The sequence below is a fragment of the Bipolaris zeicola genome (assembly GCF_000523435.1).
Source record: "Bipolaris zeicola 26-R-13 unplaced genomic scaffold scaffold_12, whole genome shotgun sequence".
NCBI classification, from domain to species: Eukaryota; Fungi; Ascomycota; class Dothideomycetes; order Pleosporales; family Pleosporaceae; genus Bipolaris; species Bipolaris zeicola.
Window position 1 is genome coordinate 16,382 of NW_006912061.1, and position 24,193 is coordinate 40,574.

The 24,193-nt window shown below is 50.1% G+C and overlaps 9 protein-coding genes across 9 annotated transcripts; 6 read left to right on the forward strand and 3 right to left on the reverse strand.

The window, feature by feature from the left end:
- Positions 1-1,252: 1,252 nt before the first annotated feature.
- On the forward strand, positions 1,253-2,519 carry COCCADRAFT_84913 (uncharacterized protein; the record flags this gene model as incomplete). The annotated part of the gene is made up of 2 exons (XM_007709896.1): positions 1,253-1,646; positions 1,696-2,519. The coding sequence occupies 2 exons, from the start codon at positions 1,253-1,255 to the stop codon at positions 2,517-2,519; spliced, it is 1,218 nt and encodes a 405-aa protein (XP_007708086.1).
- A 1,610-nt stretch (positions 2,520-4,129) lies between these two features.
- On the forward strand, positions 4,130-4,279 carry COCCADRAFT_85135 (uncharacterized protein; the record flags this gene model as incomplete). Its single annotated transcript, XM_007709897.1, has 1 exon — positions 4,130-4,279. A coding segment is annotated over one exon (150 nt), but the record flags the coding sequence as incomplete, so codon positions are not given.
- A 1,954-nt stretch (positions 4,280-6,233) lies between these two features.
- COCCADRAFT_1456 (uncharacterized protein) lies at positions 6,234-7,367 on the reverse strand (the record flags this gene model as incomplete). The annotated part of the gene is made up of 1 exon (XM_007709818.1): positions 6,234-7,367. One exon carries the CDS (start codon positions 7,365-7,367, stop codon positions 6,234-6,236), a length of 1,134 nt encoding a protein of 377 aa, XP_007708008.1.
- A 511-nt stretch (positions 7,368-7,878) lies between these two features.
- On the reverse strand, positions 7,879-8,784 carry COCCADRAFT_85055 (uncharacterized protein; the record flags this gene model as incomplete). The annotated part of the gene is made up of 2 exons (XM_007709898.1): positions 7,879-8,175; positions 8,233-8,784. The coding sequence occupies 2 exons, from the start codon at positions 8,782-8,784 to the stop codon at positions 7,879-7,881; spliced, it is 849 nt and encodes a 282-aa protein (XP_007708088.1).
- Positions 8,785-9,214: 430 nt separating this feature from the next.
- COCCADRAFT_85039 (uncharacterized protein) lies at positions 9,215-9,385 on the forward strand (the record flags this gene model as incomplete). Its single annotated transcript, XM_007709899.1, has 1 exon — positions 9,215-9,385. A coding segment is annotated over one exon (171 nt), but the record flags the coding sequence as incomplete, so codon positions are not given.
- Positions 9,386-9,410: 25 nt separating this feature from the next.
- COCCADRAFT_22769 (uncharacterized protein) lies at positions 9,411-10,942 on the forward strand (the record flags this gene model as incomplete). Its single annotated transcript, XM_007709837.1, has 2 exons — positions 9,411-9,633; positions 9,684-10,942. 2 exons carry the CDS (start codon positions 9,411-9,413, stop codon positions 10,940-10,942), a joined length of 1,482 nt encoding a protein of 493 aa, XP_007708027.1.
- Positions 10,943-13,223: 2,281 nt separating this feature from the next.
- COCCADRAFT_85194 (polysaccharide lyase family 3 protein) lies at positions 13,224-14,081 on the forward strand (the record flags this gene model as incomplete). The annotated part of the gene is made up of 2 exons (XM_007709900.1): positions 13,224-13,629; positions 13,717-14,081. The coding sequence occupies 2 exons, from the start codon at positions 13,224-13,226 to the stop codon at positions 14,079-14,081; spliced, it is 771 nt and encodes a 256-aa protein (XP_007708090.1).
- A 298-nt stretch (positions 14,082-14,379) lies between these two features.
- COCCADRAFT_85171 (uncharacterized protein) lies at positions 14,380-19,113 on the reverse strand (the record flags this gene model as incomplete). The annotated part of the gene is made up of 8 exons (XM_007709901.1): positions 14,380-15,866; positions 15,923-16,250; positions 16,299-17,204; positions 17,260-17,331; positions 17,386-17,940; positions 17,990-18,259; positions 18,310-18,577; positions 18,629-19,113. 8 exons carry the CDS (start codon positions 19,111-19,113, stop codon positions 14,380-14,382), a joined length of 4,371 nt encoding a protein of 1,456 aa, XP_007708091.1.
- A 577-nt stretch (positions 19,114-19,690) lies between these two features.
- On the forward strand, positions 19,691-22,126 carry COCCADRAFT_33118 (uncharacterized protein; the record flags this gene model as incomplete). Its single annotated transcript, XM_007709855.1, has 7 exons — positions 19,691-19,702; positions 19,761-20,069; positions 20,123-20,460; positions 20,524-21,188; positions 21,241-21,424; positions 21,500-22,006; positions 22,066-22,126. The coding sequence occupies 7 exons, from the start codon at positions 19,691-19,693 to the stop codon at positions 22,124-22,126; spliced, it is 2,076 nt and encodes a 691-aa protein (XP_007708045.1).
- Positions 22,127-24,193: the final 2,067 nt, after the last annotated feature.

Genomic DNA, 24,193 nt, shown 5'->3' on the forward strand with positions numbered 1-24,193 from the left:
GAGGCTCCCTCGGGAGGCTGTAACCGGTAATTGTTACTAAAATAGTCATGCGCGGTAGACTTTGGAATGACCACAAGATATTGCAGCCAGTCGCAGGCCATGACGCCATTGCCCAAAGGTTTGACTGTGTAAGGCTGACCGAACAAGAAAAAGGTGGCAGAAGCTATACAATTCGTGGCTTACATGGAGAAGTGGAGCTGTACAAGCAGTCTTACTGTTCGAACAGAGGGCCGAGTTGAGCCCAGGGCCAGGGACACATCAGAATCATTGTCAGCTGCTGTGGGGTCTATCCAGGGCGATTGTCTTGTTGTCGCTGCTTGGCGCCTTGCTGCCGCCTGCATGGTGATCACATAGGCATGATGTGCTCCTTGACCGTGTCAGGGTAGTCCAGACGACTATTCGGGTCTCCAGGCAGTCCAAGTGCGACTAAGAAGCGTGGTGAATGCTAGTACGTAGATTGGCGAGGCGGCGACGACTGGCAGAGCGTGAACTAGTAGTCCTAGCAGTCGTCCACCCACAGCCCTCGTAAAGCTGCCCTGTATGCCCGAATGGACAAGGGCGTAAACGGTAGGAGATGGCAGAATACGGCGAGATAAGGTGGACAAGTGTGGCTGAAGAGAGCGTGTGGAATCGGCTGTGACCGCCCAGGGCGCCATGACAAGCGAACGACAGCTATCAATAACTTTTGGGACAAGGTTGGAGGGTGTAAGCAGCATGGCGGACGTCGGGGCCGAGTGGAGTGACGTGAACAAAGATCGGTCCAGGGGTCGAAGGCGCTAAGCAGGGGCGCCCATCCCGTGTGGCTTCCGTACTAGCTGCGGCATGTCTCCGCCCCCCCACGTGCCACCAACCACTATCCTTTTTTGCGCCCCAGGAATAGTCTCTTGAAGTAAACACTAGCATGTGGATATGCATGGGTCGAGGATCGATTATGCCATCTTTACGACACGCTGTCCGTCTGTTCCGCCTGCATCGTGTCGGCGTCTGCCACCGGTTCGCCTGGTCGTTGCCTAGTCCCAATCTGGACATGGACGACAAGACGTAGTAGCGGAACACTGGTGGTCTGAGCAAACCTACTGGGCCATGCGGTTGCAGTATCTGACTGCAAGAAATAAGCCATGCTTGAAGAATTTTGCTGAGTCTGATAGCCACGCAGGTACAAAAAGAGGCCGTGGCCCTGGAGCTTTCAAGGCCACTCCTCGTGTGGTAATCACTTCTCTCGTTTGGATCCATCTTGCACAATACCGGCAACATGTACTCTCGTTCTATCCTCCTCACTTTGGCGGCTGCTGCCATCCCGCTCGTTAGCTCAGAAGACTCGACCCCAGAGGGCATCTGCTACTCCTACGGTGTTGACTTTGTCGATGAGGGCCAATACTTCATCGACTCTCAATCCACCGAGGCTTTTAGTGCTGTCTCCTACTTCCAAGGCTGCAACGAAGACAAGGCAGATGTTCTTCTCGTTGCACCCGAGGACACGCAGGGGGAGACTGAGTTCTTGTGTGACGAGATCCTCACTACTCCTGCAGACGAGAACAAACTGTCGACATGTCCCATCAAGAAGAACCAGATGACCTCTGGACACTGGCTTCTCTTGGTATTGGGCAACAACGGCAAAGGTGGTCAGCCTTTTGCATGGCAAAGAGGTACGTCCCATACATCCTTCACCCTCCAACTTGATGCTAACTATTCTAGATCTCTACTTGACTGTGGGCCCACAGGTCACCACCACCTACACCCCAACAGTGACCATGTCTGTCATCACTACGCCTACAATCACTCAGACTGATATCACGACGTCGACGGACACTATTACTGTCGGTCCATTCTCGACTGTCACCATGCCCAGCGGAACGGCCAAGAAAATTAAGACTATCACCCCCAAGGCAGTCACTACCACATCCACCAAGACTATGACACGAACAAAGGTCTCCACCACGAAGCAATTCGTTTACACCACAAAGACCGTCACTCCAACCTGCACCAGCCGACCCCACACTGGCAAGCCTGACAAGCCCTGCGAGTACTCGCCTACCAAGATCCACCCTGCAGCGTTGGTTACACCTACAGTCATTCCTCAAGCCCGCCGCTGGGCTCCCAGGGCTGATCGTGTGGCTGACGTTGAGTGGGTTCGTGCCCGCATCGAGGCCGCAAAGCAGAAGCGCGAAGCGGCCAAGGGCCTCAACCGCCGTGCACCTGATGCTCCGACCACCACTGTCACTTTCCAGACGCCCATCTCCACAACCCTTACCCAGACTGCCGCAGCCATCACTACCACCGAGACTGTGCTACAATCAACCGAGGTCACCTCGACGATCCCTCCTCCTACCGTTCTGTCTGGTATTCTTACCAGGACGACTACCCTGCCTACCCCTACTAAGACCAAGGTCAAGTTCAGCTTCACTACTACCACCACAACCAAGACCTATGGCGCCACTTTCACCAGGACCACGACGGCACCTCCCGCTCCTTCAGTGACTGAGTGCAAGAAGCACGGTGGACACTACTGGTGGAACTAGACTGGCTAGACTATTGACCGACTCTTTTCCTGTTTTTACTGTTGTTTACTGAGCGTTCGTTGCTTACATGCATTACGATATACTGTACATAATGACCCGAAATACCAATCCAATGATAATCTCTATGCTCATCCACTTCAAACATGTGCCTGTGTTAAGCGCCCTTGTTTCCCTGCGCGCTTGTTCTGCATTGTCCCCAAAAAGTAAGCAAAGCCACTGTATACATGCTGTGAGGCTGTACTATCCCGGGTAGGCAACCTCGCCTCGCAAGTGCCCTGCATTAGTATCTCTCAGCTACGTCAAGCTGAAAACGCCAAAACGGTCTCGTAAGCGAATCCTCAGCGAATCCTATGCCGGCTCAGACGGAATATTCTACCGCCTCGGGGACCAACAAAAAAAGATACGGATGCCTTGTACCGGTCAGCCTTGCCCCCAAAGCAATGCCCCATCCATGCTGACGCCTTGGGACCAGGGCCGAGGTATCACTGCCTGCTGCTAATACTGTACGTTCCATCCCACCCACTCCTCCGCCCCACGCACGCGACCAGAGTCCTGGCTCACGGGTACACGGCTTATGTCGTTTTTTCCCTGTCTTAACAGACCCAGCACTTGACACGACATGGCCGCCTTGCATCTCGCTTCTGTCCAACAAGAGTGAAGAACAACGGAACAACACGAGAATCACAGCCAGCGTACTAGGTGCACCCTGGCGCCCCTCTCCATCGTCGAGCAAAAAGACAGGCTGGCAACACGAGAGCGCGTGGGTCGTGCTGACGCTCGCGCGCGCGCCATCATCGTATCGGGTACGCATGACGTTTGCAAAACAAAAAAACGTCGCAGCGCCTCATTCGCTGTCCTGTCTCGCTACACAAAATGAGAAATCAGCATGTGCAAAGTGGCTTACAACCCCAGAAAAAAAACCAATCTTTGATGCAATTCCCCCCAAGAAAAAAAAGGGGTGAAAGCAAGGGTAAAAGTAAAACAAAAGATAGGCAAAAGACTAGATACTCGAGTCGAAGTAAAGTTCCAGATCGCCGGCATGGATCTCTGGATCTCCTCACCGACGTCCGAAAAAAACCGCACATCCTTCCGTTTCCCCACTGCCAGGCCCCTTGCTAGCGAAATGCCCTATTCTCGTCGAATCTCCATACCAGCCATGTGTGCGCGTCATGGGTACCTCTTCCGGTCGTAGCACTTGACAAATCTCAAGGAAAGAAAAAAAAACCCCTCGGGTGTGGATTTCACATGAAAAAGGGAATCAGCGTATAGTATTATGAGAAAAAAAGAGATCGTCGCTCTGGTCTGACACTTGCAAAAGAATTGGGTACGCCCAACAAACAAGCGCAAAAGTCCAAAATAACATTTTTTTTCCCTTACCACCGCGTTCCTGCGTTCACACCGGCGCTGCATGACCTACTCGCAAGCGCGTTCGCATCCGAAAGAGTAAAAAGGCAAAAAAATCGGCGTTCCTACATGGGCATTACGTGTGGTGTGAGGTCCCTCTGTCGCTATCACTCTGTATCGGTGTTCCTCGCTGCACATATCTACGCCTCCATCAGCAAACTTGCCAGGGGAGCTGCTGCCTTTGGCACCGTATCGCATCGTACCGTATTGTATGCCTTTTTCGTTCTACCTCCTTGGCTTACCAAAAATGGCCGTATGACGTCCATGCCCAGCCAATACTCCTCGCCCCTCTCTCTCTTCTTCTATTTTCCCATCACGATGTCTTGCACAGCTGGCGCATAGCAGCCTCCCAATGAAACTCGCAGAACTTGTTTTTGTCTCCCCTTCGCTGTCTGTCTGATGTGGCTGTAGTAAAGTCTTACGGACGCCTTATCAGACATGGTATAGAAGTATGCAAAGCAAGGATAACCAGTAAAGCTTGCGATAGGATAGGGCTTAGTCAAGTGCCCACACCCCTTCGCCGGGCTATTTTGTTGTTCGCTTTTGGTAGCTTGCTCGCTACCGGGGAAGAGCGAACGTGGGATTGCATTCCCTGCATACGCGCGATCCAACAGTATGCTGACATGTGGATTCTTGCCAACTCCCATTCGAATGCAGGCGCTTTTCTTGGGAAGGGGGGGGGAGCAATGTAGAGTAGTATTGGGAAAGCGCATGGTAAGACTTGAATACTACGTAGTATTCTCAGCAACTAGTACTAGCACCGTCCAGAAACCAAAACATCTTCCGTCGCTTATTCTTCCCGCATTGACCTCACCGTCGCCCTGTTTCTAGTCATTTTCCCCTTACGAGTCGGACACCGAGATACACAACTGACACACGCACACATAGACATGTTCACACCAGTTTTACTCTCCCCAAACTTAATCTCTGCCGCACCCGCTCTTTGCCACCGCAACGGGCGTTCAAGCACAAAAGTCAGTGGCGTTAAACTTTCCGTCTCAATAAGGTCTTAGACTTTCGGCATGTCGCACGCCCCTCCCAAGCCCTTGGTCTCAAACTAGCAGATACGGGGATCGATAGCACCGGGCGAGTGCGCGTGAGAAAACCAAACCAAGTCAAACCATCACTGGCAAAGCTTCGGGACTTTGATCGTGGCACTAACTGATACGAATTGCCAAGCCCCTTACCTCAAAAAAACACCATGGCTATCGTATCTTGTCACTATGCGGAATATGCGAAATCCTCAACCTCCATGACATGACTCAACCTTCCCATTCTCCCTCTGCTCCCCCCCCCCCTTCAAACACACACACAATACTATTGCTATATTCCTACACTGCACCGCTATCCATCCTCCCACCAAACCCCGAGTACATCCAATCCCCGTAATGTGGATCCCCATTACCTAACCCTTCAGGCCCCCTTATCCTCCAGTCCCATCCTCCGATCTCCACAACTACCGATGCGTCCTCCTCTTGCTACCCACAACGCCAACGTCTATCCTCACCCTTACCCTTAACCATGACGTTGAGAGTAGAAATGTACCGGTGAGTGTGGAGTTGGCACCCAAGAGAAAAAAAAATCTTGTAGAAAAGTTTAAAAAAAAACTATACATAGAAATTTCTGCAGATCCTTGAGAAACAAGAGTCCAGCGTAGGTAAACTCAGCTGGCAGGGTATGTAACTGTGTTAGAACGGGGATGTCTTCGTTTGATTTTTCTGGTTTGGGATCTGGGCGACAGGGCTGGGTGGGGGTGTTATGTGGGGAGGGCGGATGTGGGTCTCTTGGGCTGTGCGTGGTCAGGTGATTGGGAATTGGAACTTTGTGGGTGCTGAGTTGGGAGGACGGCAGTTGAGATACGGTGTAGTTGAGGTATGATTGCGCTTGATGCGGTTGATGATGAGTCGGTGGCCGTTTTTTTGCTGAGTCGGGGTGTGTGGATTGGAGGGAGTGAGGTGTCGGACGCCACTATCTAGAGATCTCAGCTGGGAGTTTGGTGAGTGGGTAGCTATTTTCAGTAGAGCAAATACATGATGCATGCGGTTGTCTTGGGAAGAGGCGTTGTAGCAAGTAGTGAATTTGCGACTTGGCAATAGAAGTGGATCAGCATGAACATACGATGCGATCGTATGAGACGGCAGTGCCATTGTGACTAATTCGTATCCCGAACCGAAAGCTGGTGCATCGAAGTCTTTTAGGTGGCAGAGAAGCAATGAGCCTTTTTCTATTGAGGTAATGAGAAAGAATTAGTCCTGAGAGCTGCGTTCGACAGAGTTATGAGTAAGCATATGCTTATCTTCAATACCGGTTCTAGGCCTCCACTTCCCATGTCAGTGTCTGCCGATCTGCAAACTGCATGATTGTCCAGGAATTTGTACCCCCAAAACCACTTGCGCTCATAGCAAACCACTGTCCTTCACTTCCCTCAATGACACTGCTCCCTTCCATACTGACGTCTCCCTGCGCACCATTTCCCCTCTTTTTATTTTTGAACGCATCTTTGCGGATAGCAAGGAAGATACTGCGAATAAAGGTCGGAGGTATAAACCCCCTCCAGCGCATGACAACCATATCACATGATCCAATACCTTTGCCAAAATCTGGCACCTCATATCTTGATAGATGATGATTTATGTCGTCCCCTTTTTGGATGCGCGGCGAATCGAGACTGAGCATGTGGAGGTATTCCAACAAGCCCAGCGTATCTTCCTCCGCGTACAAGTCTGCAAGGTCGCCAAGGGAAAAGTGCGGCACAAGCACCTCCCGCGAACTCGACTGCTCAGGTACAATGTCATGTAACCAGGGCGAGTGTTTCGAAATGACTTCTTTTCCTTCAGTCAGCGACTCCGCAGACGAAGGGTTGAAGTTGTAAAATAGCCATGTAAGCGAACGATCAAGAACATTCTTGCATGCCCATTCTAGTCTTGAGAAGCCACTCTTGCCATGCTTAGCCGAATTGGCGCGCAAGTCATACTCGACGATCCACCGTTGCTTTTGATGTTTCTTTCCGCCGTCCTCAATCGGTGTGCCATGCAAACCACATCGTTCATACGTTGGGCGCGTAAGCTCCATGCGGAGGATACCCTCGTATAGTTCAAAACGATCATCGACAAGCGGCCGGCCTTCACTTAACATCGCAATGTTTCCTTGCTTGATGTACCCGTCCAGGAATTCTTTTTCCAAGATTTCTCCGAGCTTCATATGTACTCGCGCATATTGTGCTCTTGCTGGGCCATCACTCCGCTGCAATCCATCTCTTAAAATCTCATAGATCTCTTCTGGCAGTATCAGGTCGAGGGTGTGGCTGTATTTTTGCTTGTTCAATGCAGAGAATGGCTTCTTTTTGGTGGAGACATTTTGCGGATCAACATAGGACGGTAGAATGCTGTGTGAAAAGTAAACCTTGGTGTCCTGTGCGGGATCAGGACGGTGGATATCAAGCATTTTGTAGCCTACACCAAGGCTTGTCTTGGATATGGAGTGTGAATGACGGCGTTTGGTGTCTTGATAGTGCGTGAATGTGGGGCGGTCGCGTCTATTGCGAAGAAAACGCGCTGTGATTAGCGCGGCGCGCTAGCATGTGAGTACCCCACAGTCAACTTCACCCCACTTTGCACCTCTTTGGAATCATCGAACTTCAGTAATCTGTTCTTCTCACATACTCTCGACATCAATAGATGAAGTAGGTGGTTACAAGTCAATTAATCGCCAGGATTGCAGCAGTGGAATTTTCACCTCTTCCGCCCCCAGTATCAAAGTCAGATTGGAGAAAAGTACGAGAAGAGAATCAAACCTTACTAGTAATCCTAGTTCACAGTGGAGAAGATTTTTGAATGCATCTACGTTGCGGAGATTCTTTTTCCATTCAATGACTGACCAAAGAACAGAAATTCTTCTTATGCTAAAAGAAAGTAAAAAAGAGAATAGAATCGCCAACGTTCTGCACTGCCCAAGGTCACGACCGCGTTGAGCGCATCCTTGTCCTCCTTCCAGCCTGGCGGGCTGCAATCCTTTTGCTCGGTTGTGGCTTATCGACTTCATGTTGGTGCGTAAACCTGGTGATGGCACATATTGAACATGGCCTATCAAACTGCTCTGGATGAGCGTCATGAAATCCTCGTGTGCGGTAAAGTTGCAAAGCCAGGGCTTCCACATCGACGCGCAAGACCCACGGTGATCTGTTGCCTCTAATTCGATTTGAGACGAGGGCAGAAGGTGAGAGGTGGTACTGCCTTACCACTTCGTCGGTCGTCTGCGCCTGTTACTTAGTCATGTGACTTTTACGGGATCAACTTGAAGGAACGCATACCATGGTTTGACGGTAAAAGCAGTCTCCGCAGGCAGTGAGAATACGATTGACTGTTCGAAAGGGGTAGCAATCAAGCGTTGCCTGACAATAGACACACTTGCGCGGAGCATGTTGCAGCCATAGTCGCCGGTACACGATGCCACTGAGGTCCGGATAGACACAATTGGAACCATACTTATCAAGATGGGCGAAGGGAAGGTTGAACATGGTACTGTTGCATCGGCGGACCAGATGTGCACAGTAGCTTTCGACTAGCCTATGACATGCCCGGGATGTTAGAGCCAGGGCATTGAAGGGGTGTGAGACTAGGCACAAGGAGAATATATCGACAGCCCATCGATCAGCATCTGCAGGCTGAGTGAGATCCTCTTTGTCCTTGATGCTGCGTTTTTGCTTCTCGGTGAAGCCGTGTTGGCTCTGAGCTTCAGTAAGGCCTGGTAGACGACAATGAGGGTGGATGAGGTCTGATAGTATGCGGTTGACTATCTCGACTGGAAGCGTCGCTAGCCTCGCGGGGCAAGGTATACAGTTTGTCTCGCTCAACTGACCCATAGAGCATGGTTTTGGTGCCCCGCAATGATGCGAATCAGGCGAGGCTATGCGTAACAAAGGCTGCTGGTAGACTGTCACGGCAGTCAAGTGCAACCTGTGGTCAAGTGCAGGTGGACGCTGGACCAGCTCAGTCGCAGAAGCAGCAAACAAAGTCATGATGAGCGATAGAAGCAGGATGAAGAGTAGGAGGCCTCGCAATTCTTGTTCGAAAAGCTGAATGCCTTATACTTGACGATACACGAAGAAGTCACATGTAGTTCCGTAGCTGCATGCCACCAACGAGCATGTCAAGACGGCAAAAGCTGCATATCCTGGGCTGTGATTTGTCCATATTTTTCCAGTCTCGGACGGCTGCGTGCATGGATACAGCTCGTACGAATAAATCCCTTGCAAGATGCTGCATGCTGCAGTGGCATGAGATTGGCGAAGGAGACGGCGACGACTCTCCGCGGCGGTGCATCGGAGGAAGAATGGCGTGCAAACAACAATCAAAATGCGGCCATCTCCGTATCGCCTAAATCGGCCTAGCGCCAAGGCTCCCCAACTCACCCATCTGACCACCTTTTCTCCTCCACTCTCGCCGAGTTACTTTGGTTGGTAGTGAGCGCGCACGGGAAAACGACATCATGGCTGCCCACGCCTCAGAGGGACCCGTCGCTGTCCACGACTCCGCCCCGCCCCCTGCTCCGGCTGGCAAGGCGGAACACACAGCGGGGGGCGCGACCAAACCCAAAGAAGAGGACGCGCCTGCGCCTGACAACGACGACGAGGATGGTGGCGTGTGGGATTCGGCTTCGCTGTATGAGGAGATTCTGGATGAAGTCGAAGCCTTCGAGTACTCCAACGACGGTAAGTTTGACCCTGTGTGGCGTTGGCCACAGCCATTGACAGTTGTACAGGCAAAGATGTGTGCACTGCTGACGAGGCGCGCCGACTGCGCCAGCGACTGCACGAGGTTGGCGCCAGCCAGTTCGTCATGGAAAACATCACCAGCGAGAAGATGACGGCGCGCAAACTGTGTACCGCGTTTGGCGTCAGGATACCCAAGTTCCTTGAAGAAGCGCCCGACGAGAACTTCTACCAGTTGCTTGGCCTGGCCATCAACCGCGAGCTCAACAAGCGTCCCCGCCTTGAGCAGTACAAGACCATTGACGACGCTGCAAAACTGCTGCTGGAGCGCAAGAACATCATGGTCATCACCGGCGCAGGCATCTCGACGAGCCTCGGTATCCCCGACTTTCGTTCCAAGAACACAGGTTTCTACTCGCGACTGTTGCAGATGGGCTACGACGAGCCCGAGGAGGTCTTTGACATTCACAACTTTGACGAGAACCCGCGCACCTTTTATGCGCTTGCCGGTGACATTATCCCCGACCTTGAAAAGTGGACGCCTACGCACGAATTCATACGCCTACTCCAGGATAAGGAAAAGCTGCTCACCAACTACACTCAAAATATCGATAATGTCGAAGCACACGCGGGAATACGCAAGGATAAGCTTATCCAGTGCCACGGCTCCTGGGCCACTGCGACATGCCGGAAATGCAAGTTCAAGGTACCGGGTGAGGCCATCTTCGACGATGTGCGCGCACAGCGGCCTGCTGAGTGTCAGCGCTGCAAGGACGAAATCGCAGCCCAACCCAGCAAGAAGCGCAAACGCCAATCCAACGCCAACGGCAGCAGGAAGAAGCGATCCAGCGACGAAGACTCCGAATCCGATGGCGCCTTTGACATTCCCCAGCCGGGCATCATGAAGCCGGATATTACCTTCTTCGGCGAAGCCCTTCCCAATGACTTCTTCGACCGGCTAAAGGATGTAGACAAGGACAAGGTAGATTTGGTCATTGTAATGGGCACGAGCATGAAAGTCGCTCCCGTATCTGAGATACCCAACTTTCTGCCCCGCGACATTCCGCAGATTTACATCTCACGAGATCCCATTCACCACATCAACTTCGACATCAACCTCCTTGGCGATTGCGATGTCGTAGTGGCCGAGCTTGCCCGCCGTGCGGGTTGGCAACTCAACCACAAAATGATACCCGAGGGTCAGTCAGTTGACGTCACTCTTACCGATGACATGGATCATATTTCCACCGTCAAGGCTCGCATCCCAGTGACGACTACGACAAATAATCATATTAACGAACGGGCATAAGCATTAGCCCATAGCCTCTGTATTTTGTGTATCTACGGCGTTATGACTGGCATTACGAGTGGTGTTTTTTCCTATGTTTACTGATCATTTTAGATCGAGACAGGGTCATATCCTGATTCCCGCAGTCAGTTGCTTGATCTTCCATAATGGAAATTCGGAGTAGGGCGTTGTGGTGTGATTGAACATCAAGAGAGAGGTTGTGGGGTGCGGCATGGAAGATACCACAGATCTGGGAGTATTTGTGGAAGAAGATGCTATCATGTAGTCTCCAGCAACTGTATCCCCTTTTATCATACACATAGAGCTTGTCTGGTCTTGCTTTTTTCTCTATGTTCAGGCAGCACACAAGAATACAGGTACAGTCTCTTTCCCTAGACAAGGTTCGGATTGTGTGATTGTTTCTTGTACAATGCATGTCAAGATGGTGTCGAGGTATTGTTGGTGCCTTTGTCTCTCCCATTATGTTACCTAATGAACCTCGGCTTAGCTACAGCAGTAGTGATGCCATAGTCGAGAGGCAAAGCCACAGCCAACGCCACGCCAGTCGCCGCTCAAGCCACACTAAAGCTACAGGATACCCTATGTATTAGCCATTTGAGCTGAGTCAAGATGTCCAGTTTTCTAGATAGAGATATTGTAGTTTATAGACGTTCTCTGCAAGGAAATCACCGCTCGGATATCGGGTTCCCTCAGATCCTAGTGATCCCACAGCCTTAGGTAGCGGATAGATCCTCAACCCGCAGTCGGGTAAACTCCGGATGGGGAATCTTCAGGTTGGATCGATGTGTTTCACTTGCCGCTCAATGCCTTGGACCTTTATCAGTTCCAAGAATCACTACCCAGAATGTCAGATTCATGCGCGCTAATTCACATTGCTGCAACCGTAGCGTGATCCTATTTTCACTAACCAAGTTACGTAAATGACGTTGCAAAGAAGACCCTTTTCTCTAGTCCCGATGTCCGCGCCCTCGTACACGCGTCGCAATTTCACATTGGGCTGATAGGGAAAGGGTGCAGTTGAGTTATAGCTAAGATAGGAGACATTCAGCTTTACTATCACGGACACGCAACCAAGCTTTTCGGTGCAGCACGTCATTCACAAGCGGCCCAAGCCAAGAAGTGCACAGTCCCAGCTGACGACAATATACTCCACACCTCTACTCCACCACACTCTTGCTTGAGCCTCACGTATAGTAGCACAAACGCCTATTTTGACACCTGGTTGAAACGACCATTTGATTACGCGTAGTATTGTAATTGCAGTGCTCTAACTCGCTGACTTAGACATTAGGGAAAATGTGCATTTTACACCACAAAGGAATTTGCTTCAATGCGGCCGATATGTTCTTTTCGCTCGTTGATCGTCGTCAAACTTGCCTACCCGTTATCACAATGCTGATCGCAATCCCAGCCGCCTTCCCCTGCTTTTGTCAAGGATTCGATCGCGAACGCCATTCTTCCACCTTCCAACCGCGCGGTACCTTCTCAGTCAGCACCTAAGATGCAGCCCGAAGTGGCGTGTTTGAGAATATCGTGTTGCACTGGCCATCAATGCCGAAGAGTCAAAGAATGATCACACGATTATTATTTTCGCATCTACAATGAACTATGACATGTCGGTGGAAACACATGCAACACATACACTACAAGTACACAGTGGAATGCACACACTAGGAGACCTCCTACGATTCTACCAGCACTCACTATCCCTCATTAAGAAGGTACGACTGAACAAGTCCAAGCATCAATGCCAAAACACATCATCGTCTTGGCACAACACCTCCGAAACGGGCGTGATCAGGGTGATAAACGCCACCCGCAGCGGGCTAACTACCTCCGCGCATTATGTTTCAAACAAATGAGCATTTTTCGCCAAGACAACCATGAATAGTCCTGCAGCATGGTGATCGACCTTCACTTTACCGTCTTGATAGTCAAAACATGGTTTCAAGGCCGACGCTGAGTAGTGGGGTGATTACGAACCCACTTTATACGCAGATCCCAGTTACGCAAAACATGTTCCCCATGAACAAGACATGCTGTGGGTATTCGAGAACACGTTGGGGAGATGAAGAGGTGGGTACGCCAGTATAAGAGGGACAGCGTAGACGTCCTTCTAGAAAAATCAACTCTCTTGATTGAGCCAGCACGAGTCCTTCACACCCACACTCCTTCAGTCCCTGTTTTCTGTTTCTGTGCTTGACGCACCACCTTTCGCTAGTCGAACCCAATCGCACTCCTTCCAAACTTTCTTTCTCTACACTCAAGACTACTATCAAAAATGAAGGCCTCCATCGCTGCCTCCATTCTGGGTTTCGCCCTCGCCGCCTCAGCCGGCCCAGCTCGCATCTACCCCCGAAACTTTTACACAATGATGAAGCGAGGCTCGCTACCTGTACCCCAAGGCAACGGCACCGAGACTTTCTCTGAACCCAAGGAAATCACCGGTGTCTTTGACGGAGGCCTCAAGACATACGGCCGCGGCGTCTCTTGCACTGGCCAAGCCGAGGGCGGCAACTCTGACGCCGTGTTCCTGCTCAAGGACGGTGCCACGCTCAAGAACGCCATTATCGGCAAGGACCAGATCGAGGGTGTGCACTGCGAAGGGTCCTGCACGATTGAGAATGTGTGGTGGGTGTCTGTATGTGAAGATGCTTTGACACTCAAGGGCGATGGCGATGCTACTGGTACGTTTAAATTCCCCCCCTACTCGCTTCATTCCAGCAAAGAAGAAATCAGATGAAAAAAAGGGTATAAGCTAACGCATCCCACAGTCATCGGAGGCGGCGCCACAGCCGCACAAGACAAAGTCATCCAGCACAACGGCAAAGGCACCGTCACAATCGAAAACTTCACCGTCGACAACTTCGGCAAACTCTACCGCTCCTGCGGCAACTGCAAGGAAAGCGCTGAGCGCCACGTCGTTATCAAGGGCGTCAAAGCCACAAACGGCAAGCTGCTCGCGGGTATCAACTCCAACTTTGGCGACTCGGCTACCATTGATGCGGCGACTTGTGCGACGGGTGTCAAGGAGATTTGCGAGGAGTTCAAGGGAACGACGCCTGGTAATGAGCCGAGCTCTGTGTCAAAAGGCCCATCGAGCGCTTGCAAGTTCTCCGGGTCGGTTGCTGCGTGCTAGATGGCTGCTGTGCGATGGGGATGATTGCTGGAATATGTGTCATCCGCCCAGTCGTGCGTCTTTGATTTATATTTCTTGTTAAAAAGCTTTTTTTTTGCATATTGACTAAACGTCAAAGTATATATACCAAGATTATGTTTTATCTTTCAATATTTGATGGTTACACATTACAGCGATACTAGTCTAAGGTCTAAAGTCTATACTTTTCGGAACTGAAGAGAACAAAACAATCTGCCCCCTCTTTTCCCCCCTTCGGCACGCAGAAATCTCAGTGCAAAAGCAACTGTGTCACCCTAATTTACTGCCTCTTCTTCCCCTTGGGCACACGAAAAGCCCAGTACAAAAGCACCGCCGCCCCAATGTTAAACACAACATACACCCACAAGAGCCCAAAGTCCCTCCACCTCGTATCCCAATTCACGTGCACCCGGCTCAAGAACTGGTTCGTACTATCCAACTGACAGTACCCACACTCCGTAGCATTCGCATCTCTCAGGTAGCCCCCCGCTATACTGATATACTCCGCCATGTACTCCCCACACGTCTGACCCTGCGGCGCAAATAAATTCTGAAACTCATTCTCAGCACAATGCGCAGGCGCCTGTCCGAGCGTCGTAGCCAGAAAACTCGATACAAGATACGTAAACGGATTGACGCGATACATGAACATCCAGAATCCGGGTAGATCATCCTTGCTGGCCAGAATGCCGCAGAAAGCGTACATCATAATCGTGAGTAGTGTCGCGTAGGCTCCTGCGATTTCTTCGCCGGGAGAGCCAGCGATGAGTAGGTGGGCGAGGGTGCTTGCGAAGAGGAAGACGGCGACGATGATGAGGAGCGTGTGAAAACTGCGGATGTTGACGGAATCCGTGGGTTGCGCGTTGCGATACAAGCCTGCGGGATAGTACCAAGCGAAGAAGCATGCAATGGCCATGATGGCGTTCCAGAACATTTCGATGGCGATGTTGGACAGTACAAAGGCTTGCCAGGCGTAGGTTTTGGACTGGCGCTCGCGGGCTTCGTATAAGGTGCGTTGTAAGATCCACATGGGCAGGATTTGGTAGATGAGCTGGATGACGACGAAGAGGAAGATGAAGACGCCGAACATTTGGTTTTGCAGGCCTTGCATTGTATTTGTGCCGTCGATGAAGGAGAAACCGATCATGAGGGAGCAGCCGATGGTTAGGATGGCTTTGGAGTACATGTAGGAGGGGGTGCGCCAGTATTGTTGGGCACAGCGGAGAGCGACGGCGCGGAATTGGTCGAAGAAGGATGCGGCAAAGGCTTGGTGGCTACCTTTTGCGGCGTCCATGACGGCAGAGGGTTGATTGACTAGTTGGCGTAACTTTTCCAGTTCCATTTGGACTTGCTCGAACTCTGAACTGCTTTTCCAGACAGAAGGCCAGTCGATCTCGGTTTTGGCTCCGGGCGCCGCGCCAATTGCCTCGAGCATGTACTCGGCTGGGTTTGCGCCAGGAGGACACGTCGGTGCGCCGTTGCGTTGGAAGTAGTCGAGGAGTACATTGGAGTCGCGTCCAATGTCGCCAAAGTACACTGTACGTCCACCTTTGGCAAGCAGGAGGAGACGGTCGAATCGCTGGAAGAGAAGGGATGATGGCTGGTGTACAGTGCACAGAATTGCTTGGCCATCTCTAGTCAGCTTCTCCATGAGATCACAGATAGACCAAGACGTCTGTGAGTCAAGACCAGATGTTGGCTCGTCAAGGAAGAGGAGTAGTTTCGGACGGGCAGCGAGCTCAACACCAATAGTGAGACGTTTGCGTTCTGATTCAGTCAGTATAGATCTCGGTAATGAAAACACAAAGAGCTGTTGAACTTACGCTCTACATTAAGGCCTGATCCTGGAATACCGACAACGGCATCTGCATACTGTTCCATATCCAAGAGCTGGATGACGTGATCGACATATGCCAATCTCTCTTCACGACCATATTCCGGCGGCTGTCTCAGTAGCGCAGAAAACTCTAGAGCTTCTCGTACAGTCGATGTATCCAGATGAATATCTTGCTGCATACAATATCCAGTTTGTCGCTGGAAGGATTCGTCTCGTCGTCGGCCGTCTACGAAGATATCACCGCCGATGACACCCATTGTGGTTCGGCTGGCCAGCACGTCAAGTAGTGTAGTCTTGCCTGCACCAGATACACCCTAAGTAGTTGTTAGCTGGATCCTGACCTCCTGTGAAGATATACATACCATGAGAGCTGTGAGAGTGCCGGGCTTGATGTATCCGTCGACATCATCAAGAATCTTGCGCGTTTCGCCCTTGATCTGCACTTCATAGGTAACCTTTTCCCAGTGAAAGATTGAGACCTGCTCCTGCACTTCCCGATTAGAGCTGTTGCTGCGGCTAATCTTCTCGCCTTCATGGGCAGTTGCACCGCCCGCCTCTTCGTCTGTGTTTTGACGCTTGGCCATCTTCTTCATCTTAGATCGACGGAATACCAGAACCTCGCCCTTGGAGCGCTCAGAAGCAACCATTTCGCTCATAACCAGATGGATGACGAATAGTCCGAAAGTCATGACCACAAGTATGCCATAGTTTCGCCACCGCTCGCTGAATTTATATTGGAATGCAGTCTCGACGTATGCGGTACCACTGACAAATCCCTCACCAGGTCGTGAACCTTGAACGGCGCATGCTCGCTGCTCCAGTGTAGCGTTCTCGTAGGATGGCCCGGATGGAATGAATAACGAACAGGCAAACGATCGACCGTTGAACTCATTGCTCATAACGCTCGAAAATCCATACGATACGGGGTTGATGTGTCGCACCCAGCCTATCCATGACTTCATATAAGGAACGGGTAGGGGAAAGCCGGTGTAGAGAACCAGCATCAAAAGGATAAGAGAACTCGGTGCGAAGGCCTGTGCGAGAGTCTTGGTCATCGAAGCAAGCAGTCGGAAGAACATGCTCATGGAAAGACCAGTAGTGAACCCGACGAGAAGGAAGAAGAAGAATGAGCCGGCATCTCGACGGAGGTTGGCCATGAAGTAGAGTGTGGTGTTGACGAAAATGCAGTTTAAGACCTTGTACGGAATGTCCACGATCATTGAAGCTAGTGCTTCTGCGCTGGGATGATATAGCGCATAGCGGTTGTGCTGAGAAAACTGTCAACTCGCAGTATTTATAGATAAGTAGAATGACATAGCTTACCTTCTCAACGATCGTTCGTTTGGCATAGAGATTCATAATCTCTAACATGCTACCGAAAGCGTTCAGTATGATCTAGAACAGTGAGTAAACATCTTCATCCATACATCAGAAGGGAGGTGGACTTACGACCATGAATATGACTCCTCCTCGCTTGAAGAAAGATGCAGTAGTTTCGGGCAAGTTGAAAAAAATACTGGCGACGATGATTGCTTCAGTAAAGTTTACAGCAAGCATTGTCAACGAGACACTCGGGTCGTTCTTGAGTCTCTGCACATCTCTCCACATACAGAGACGAACCTGCCTCCAGTAGGAAAGTGTATATGGCGAGTTCTGGCGCTGCTTGCTAGACTTCTCCTTCGTCCTCGATAACGCGAAGAGATTACGCTGTTCGCCTCGGAGTGGGTAGCTTTTGTCAAAGTCTTCGATCGCCCTCAACAGCTGCTGTCTTTCGGGACTCGTCTTCCAGCATTGTGCAAAGTCATCTGACGTGCGGGGCGTTCTGTTTTCGAAGCCTTTTCTGATACGGCGCTCAGAAGGAGACGTCATCGAAGTCAGAAAATCCGGGGTAGTCTGTGACGCAGGACATTCGAAGCCAAGGCGCTCAAAATAGGCACGCGCTTCGCTTGCTGGGCCAAAGTAGATCTGGCGACCCTCATAGAGAACTGTCACCTTATCGAAGAGCTATAAACAGTCAGTATTGTTCTAGCGATGGTCACGCGGGAATGCATACCTCATATGCAGCTTGTGGAGCTTGGTAGATGGCAACACAAGTAGATGTGTCAAAGACGTCGCATTGTGTTCTGAGCGTCTTACAGAACTCGACTGCGTTTGCAGAATCCAATCCACGTGTAGAGTTATCCCACAGCTGCAAAGGTGCAAAACTGAGAGAAGCCTCAGCGATCGTTACTCTCTTGCGCTCGCCACCACTCACACCTCGCACAAAGTCGTTACCAACGCGGGTGTTGACTGTATGCGAGATTCCATACATAGCCATCACAACCTTGAAAGCATTAATAGGGGGCTGTCTATTGCTTTAGTAAAAGGACTTACATCGCGGAGGTGTTCAGCGTAGCGTTCCCTGGTGACGCCACCAGGAATCTGACGCGGGGCACGGGCAAGAGCAGCAAAATAGAGTGTATCGCCAACACTGAGCTGAGGAAAGTGGGCGTCAACCTCTGCCGTATAGATGGCCTCTCCTCGGAAAGAAGTGTTCATCTCTTTGGCTGGGATGCCCTGATAGTTGAGGTGTGACTCAGGGCTAACTTGGAAACCATGAGTCTCACCCGCGATAGTCTTGAGTAATGTAGAACATCCGGATCTGGGATGTATTAGCTGTGATCTCTAATGAAAGATATAAGCTTCAACCTACCCTGGTGGGCCGAGAACACATAGTTGTTCTCCAGGTAGTAGCAACCCATCAAGGTCGCGCAAAATCTCAATCTTCTTGGTGCCTTTTCCAAACAATGAAGGCAGCTTGAGTATCATATTGCCGACTGTAGATTGAAAGTCTGTAGGGGATCCCATGCCCCATACGTTGAGATTTCGAAAGGCAACCCCTGCAACACGAGGAATCGTTTCTTCGCTGCTGTAGCGCAAATTGTAGAACGCCTGGGCCCAGTCCTTCGCACGAAACTGTTCACTCTTGGGATCTAGCCGTGGATGAACATTATCAGACAAAGGCGATCCCGTCGCACCGTGTTGCCCTGATTGTGAGGTGAATTTGCGGACGAGTTCATGAACTTCACGGTCACGTTCTGTCTCAACGTGAATATCGGTTGCATGATGTTCGCTATTCAGTGTGTTTTCGTCTTCGGTGATGGTTTTTGCTTCTATGAAGCCCGGTCCGGTTGGCATGTTAGTGAACAATCACAACGCGAGTTGGCGCTGAGTAAATGGGTGAAGCTATTGTTCGTATAGTTGTCTCGAGGGCTCTTGATGTTGACATGGATATCTAGATGGCGACATATATATGAACATACAGCTGTTTCCTGGTAGCGGCAACATGTGGTCTGCCCTCAGCTTTGGTTGTCGCAACAAAACCCGAAAGTCCATGATGCCAAGAACGGCCCACTATGATTGCCTGAGATGGAATTGGCATCTGCATCATCTCGGTCTTTTGAGATCTCTCTCTACTAGCAAGTGGGTCAGATGGCCAGCGTCAGACATGCAACGGCAGTGGTTCCAAGAGGCTAGGCCCCCTAGCGGGTAGTTGTCATTCGGACATTCGGACATCGCGGTGTCCGAACTTGCGACTATTGCCAAACTAGGCTGCCACCCTGTTGTCCACCCCATCACCCTCGCATCCACGCCCATTCCGAATCCGAAGAAAACTCAGGGTTTCCGGACAATAGACACACGCGCATAGAGTTCGATCCACACGCCCGAAACCCGGTAAAATATCTGCAGCAACGGCCACTAGTAAGCAACGACGATGAAACTTGCCGTACGTGTACATACGCTGCGACTACAGGTTGCATTCCTCCACTGACGCCCTAGCAAAGTGTCTTCGCTGCAAGCGCAAGAAAATAAAATGCGACAGAGCGGATCCTGTATGCCGACAGTGTGTGACTGCTGCGGAGGAGTGTCAATATGTCGAGCGCCGCAAAAGACCTCGCGTTGCACAGCAGAAAAATGTTATGGAGTACTTGAGTCAGCGACTCGAACAGCTTGAGAAGCATGTCAGTACCTCGGGTGAACCGGATTCATCGCCTGGCTCTCTCCCAACACCGCAGCGGGAAGTATCACAAAGAACACCACCTTTGTCGTCTCCCGAAGCCCCCTTGACTCTGGCAGATAGTCAGGAATCATGGGTAATAGAGTCCGACCACAACACATCAATCACCACTGTGGCTGACGGTGACAGATTTATCGACTTGCTACTGACACGCGCCGGAGCTTCCAAAACCAAGCCACTCCGGTCAACACCCCAGGACCAAGCATAAACAATGCCATGTTATCGCTCAATGATGCTCTTGAAGATCTTGGTAGACTGAGAGTGCGTACCCAAGCTCACCATGTTGACTTTGATCTCTCGCCTGCGAGATGTCGAGAATGTATAGATACCTTTGTCCATGTAGCGCACTCGATGGTTGTGCCGGATGTTTCTCTGGGTTCCATGGTTGACCTCAGTGTTTTACGCTCGCTTCCAGATGTCATCAACTCTCCTTATATCAACGTCGACCCTGGAATGCGTGTTCTGTAGTAAGTATCTCAGCATGCATACCCTTTTTGAATCCGGCGTTAACTTCGTGTGCTTTGATCAAGTTACAACGCACTATATTATGGGTTGCAGGATACTGAAGGACCGGGAGCTGAGGTGACGATGAAAGCATACATGAAAGTCCTCGAAAGTGTACCAGCGTGGCTTGAGTCACCAAGCAAGACTGATATGGACGGATTCACAGCCTCTCTTATCACTTGGACCTGCATTACCATGCACGACTATCCGCTTGCCTGGAAATTTCATTGCAAGGTATGCCAGCACCTCATGTCCAACGGCATAGACCAGCTCGACAGTTCACCAGCAAAATCGTTTACCGATGAAGACGAAAGAGACCGCTATCGATATATTTATTGGCATACTTTGTGCAGTGATATCGCGTTTCGCTTGTTCTTCGGGAAACCAAAGGTCTTGAGATGGGTGCCCAACAAGATTCGGCCACCACTTACCTTTCGTGGCGACAATATGCACCCATCCGCTCTTCGTGTCACAATTGGCGTCGTGTGGGTACGATACACGCTCTTGGCTGAAGAGTTGATTGGCTATGTCGACAAACATGCGTCGAATGGCCGGGGAGATGACCTCTTCAAGAAGGCCGACGAATGCTGCACACAGCTTGAAAGCCTCGTTGCTGAGTGGAAGCTTGAACAGCTCATGAATGCAGAGGACACTCCTATTGACATCCGCTGTATGCTTGCTGATCATACCAGTATGTGGCAAGGCTGATTGCGAGTTAGCCATGGACGCTAACAAAAGTCTAGTGAATATTTACACCTATATAATTGGAATACAGAGGCTAGTTCAAGCGGCCGTACGGGGAAATTCCGCCACAGCAGTTAAACCGAGTCCATTTGCTGTTCGAGCGTCTCGAAAAGTGTCCAGTATCATCCTCGACTTCCATACTGATCCCACCGTGAATTCAAAGTCTAAGAGCATCACCAATCAGTAAGTCCATCAATACTGACTTCTTCTTTGCGGCTCGAACGATTTATACTCGTTGAAGTAGCTGACCTTTCTCAGTTTCATCACATTATACCCCTTCTGCGTAGTTTTCACCCTTTACGAACAAATACTCGCAACATACAACCCCGATGACTGCGAGGGTGACATGCAGACACTGGAGAGTATTGGAACAGCTATGAACGAGGCGTCTACACAACGACGAGACTTGGTACCATTTGTCAAAACCGTCGATGCACTAAATAGAGTATCGCGGACGTTGCAGGAAGAGAGGCGCAAAGAAATGGTTCCGACAATGACAAGCAACGCGAAGTACACCAATACTCCAGTGCTTAATTACCAGCCAACAAGTTTCGACACCGTCCAAAATCTGGTAGCTACCGAGTTGCCCGACTTCGACATGTCAACCTTCAACATGCCTGGGTATTCTGCGAATGCTGAAGGCGACTTTCAATCCCTTGGATTGTTCAGGGCACTAGAAAATGAATTTGTTGCACGAAATTGGCAAAGCAACTGGTGGGATCTTAATGGCGGCGCGGATGAGAGCATGAATCAAACAACTGCAAGGTATGAATGGGTATCTTCCCGCGCGACATGTCCAAAGACAAAGGCTAAAGGCGATCTAGCGGTGTACCCCAAGTGTCCAACATGGGTTATCCTCCAAGTGTTCCCGGAAATATGATGTAGTTTTCTAACTGACGAGCCTTAAATTATTGGGAGTTCAGGGTCACTACGTGCCACCCGACTCAGCAAAGTCGATACAGCAAAGTCGATGGATGAGGATGCAAATTCACATGCCCTATGGTGTTTTGGTCTTGGCTTGGCGAACTGCAGGATTGCTACATCCATTGTGTTTGTGGATGGCGCAGAGGCGTTATGGTTAGATTCCAAGGTTTCCGACTCTCTGCTCGTATATTTTCTTCTCCTTCATTCCGATTCTGTTGCGCTAAGACAGCAATGCGACATGAGGCTGCCTGCCGACTAATGTTGCATCAAGCAAGCCTCACATGTCTGTCACACGGCACGTACTAGCGACATGCATTATCTCTACCAATGAAATTCTTAGCAGCGTTGAGTCCTTATCACGCGCATGCATATGCGCCGGACTAACCTCTGCTTTACAAGACCCAGCAAACTTTGACGACCCATCAACTAGACACGCAGTAATAGCAAACTCCGATCGCATTAGACAACAAGCTTGAAGATCAGCATGGCTGAATCAACAGTCTGGATTAGTATAATGCGTAAGACATGTTGGTCATGCATGTGAGTGGTCAGAGACGTCGGTGGCTCTAGTGCACGAGGTCTCAAAAGCAACACAGAGCCAATCATTAATGACGGCGGTAGGAGCGCTACATGCAGACCTAATCTCCTAGCGTAGTCGGGGGCTATGGCGCCATTTGGATGCCAGAATCAAGGTTACACAGTGGCAGCTTCCCAATGTCAGTTTTCGGAGCTTCCGCCGAGCAGAGACAAAAGAAAAAAAACAAGTCGTAGCATACCACTCTAGGTTTTCGGTTAGCAAAGCGCGGTAGGCGTGCATAGCGGCAACGTATTGTTGAAGAGGCATGTTGAGGAGGCTGATATGATCCACTTGTGCAGCTCTACACGCATGCGTGTGTTTGCGCTTTGTCTTTTCACAAAGCCCCGCAAAATCTGTAGAGGAAAAAAGAGATTCCATGTAAATTTCCGAGACATTTGAAGGCTGAGAAGGGTTCAGGGTGCGGATAAGGCGTGCAATCCTCCCGATGGCGCAATGAGTATCTTGGTACGTACACGTGATTCGAGATGGGGACGTGCCTTCATTTCCGGTAATCACCAATCTCGTATTAGGAAATACATAGATCATTTATCAATCAAACATGAACTGTACGCACGTAGTTGAGGGAAATTCGCAAAACATCAACCTGAATAATATAAATTTAAATATGACTTTATCCAGAGGATAAGTGATAGTTCGAATTCTATGATATTTGCACATCTATCCTCTCATTCTCTTCGTGTCTCCACAACTTCACTTTCCGACTAATTACTTCATTTGCGCAACGGAAAAAAGACTATAATAAGCCAACAACAGCCACCGGGACATTGGGAGTAAACACAGTTAGACTATCAAACGACGGCCGGCAAAATCAAAATTACTAGCTTATAATTTTAAAAACGCCATAGTGTGTAAAATAGACATTCGTATACGTGCACCTACGTTTCAAAGTAAATATAGTTAATTTACTAACGAGCGAAGCTATTGCTTTGTATGGGACGACTGAAAGGCAAACAACTTTCGGCAACCGCAACGATCCGTTGCGGAAGAAAGAAAGGTAAATTGTTTAGGGAACACAACAAGAAGCGAACATGTGTTTATACTTGTTCGGTCTATGCTTAGGTCATGATACTGCACATGTCTCATGAACAAGGGATGAAAGAAAGAAAGGGAAAAAAAGGCGATGAGGCAACAAACTCCCGTTTTACACTTGTTCTTCCATTCGGCTACGATATGGACGCGGAAGGAGAGATCAAGACCCAAACAAAAAAAACATACACGCTACGATTCGGTTCATGAAAAGACGTTCCGTTCGTGAAGTGTATTTCCAAGTTTCCTTTTTTTCCCCAGCCTCCTCAATTTCTCACTTTACCAATCAAACCCAATCAAATGCGCAATCGCAACATGACGTGAACCCATCTCCCAAAACTCCTCCCAGTCAAACCCTCCCGATTCTCCCATGACAAGAAAAGCTATCATCATGCATTTCCTCA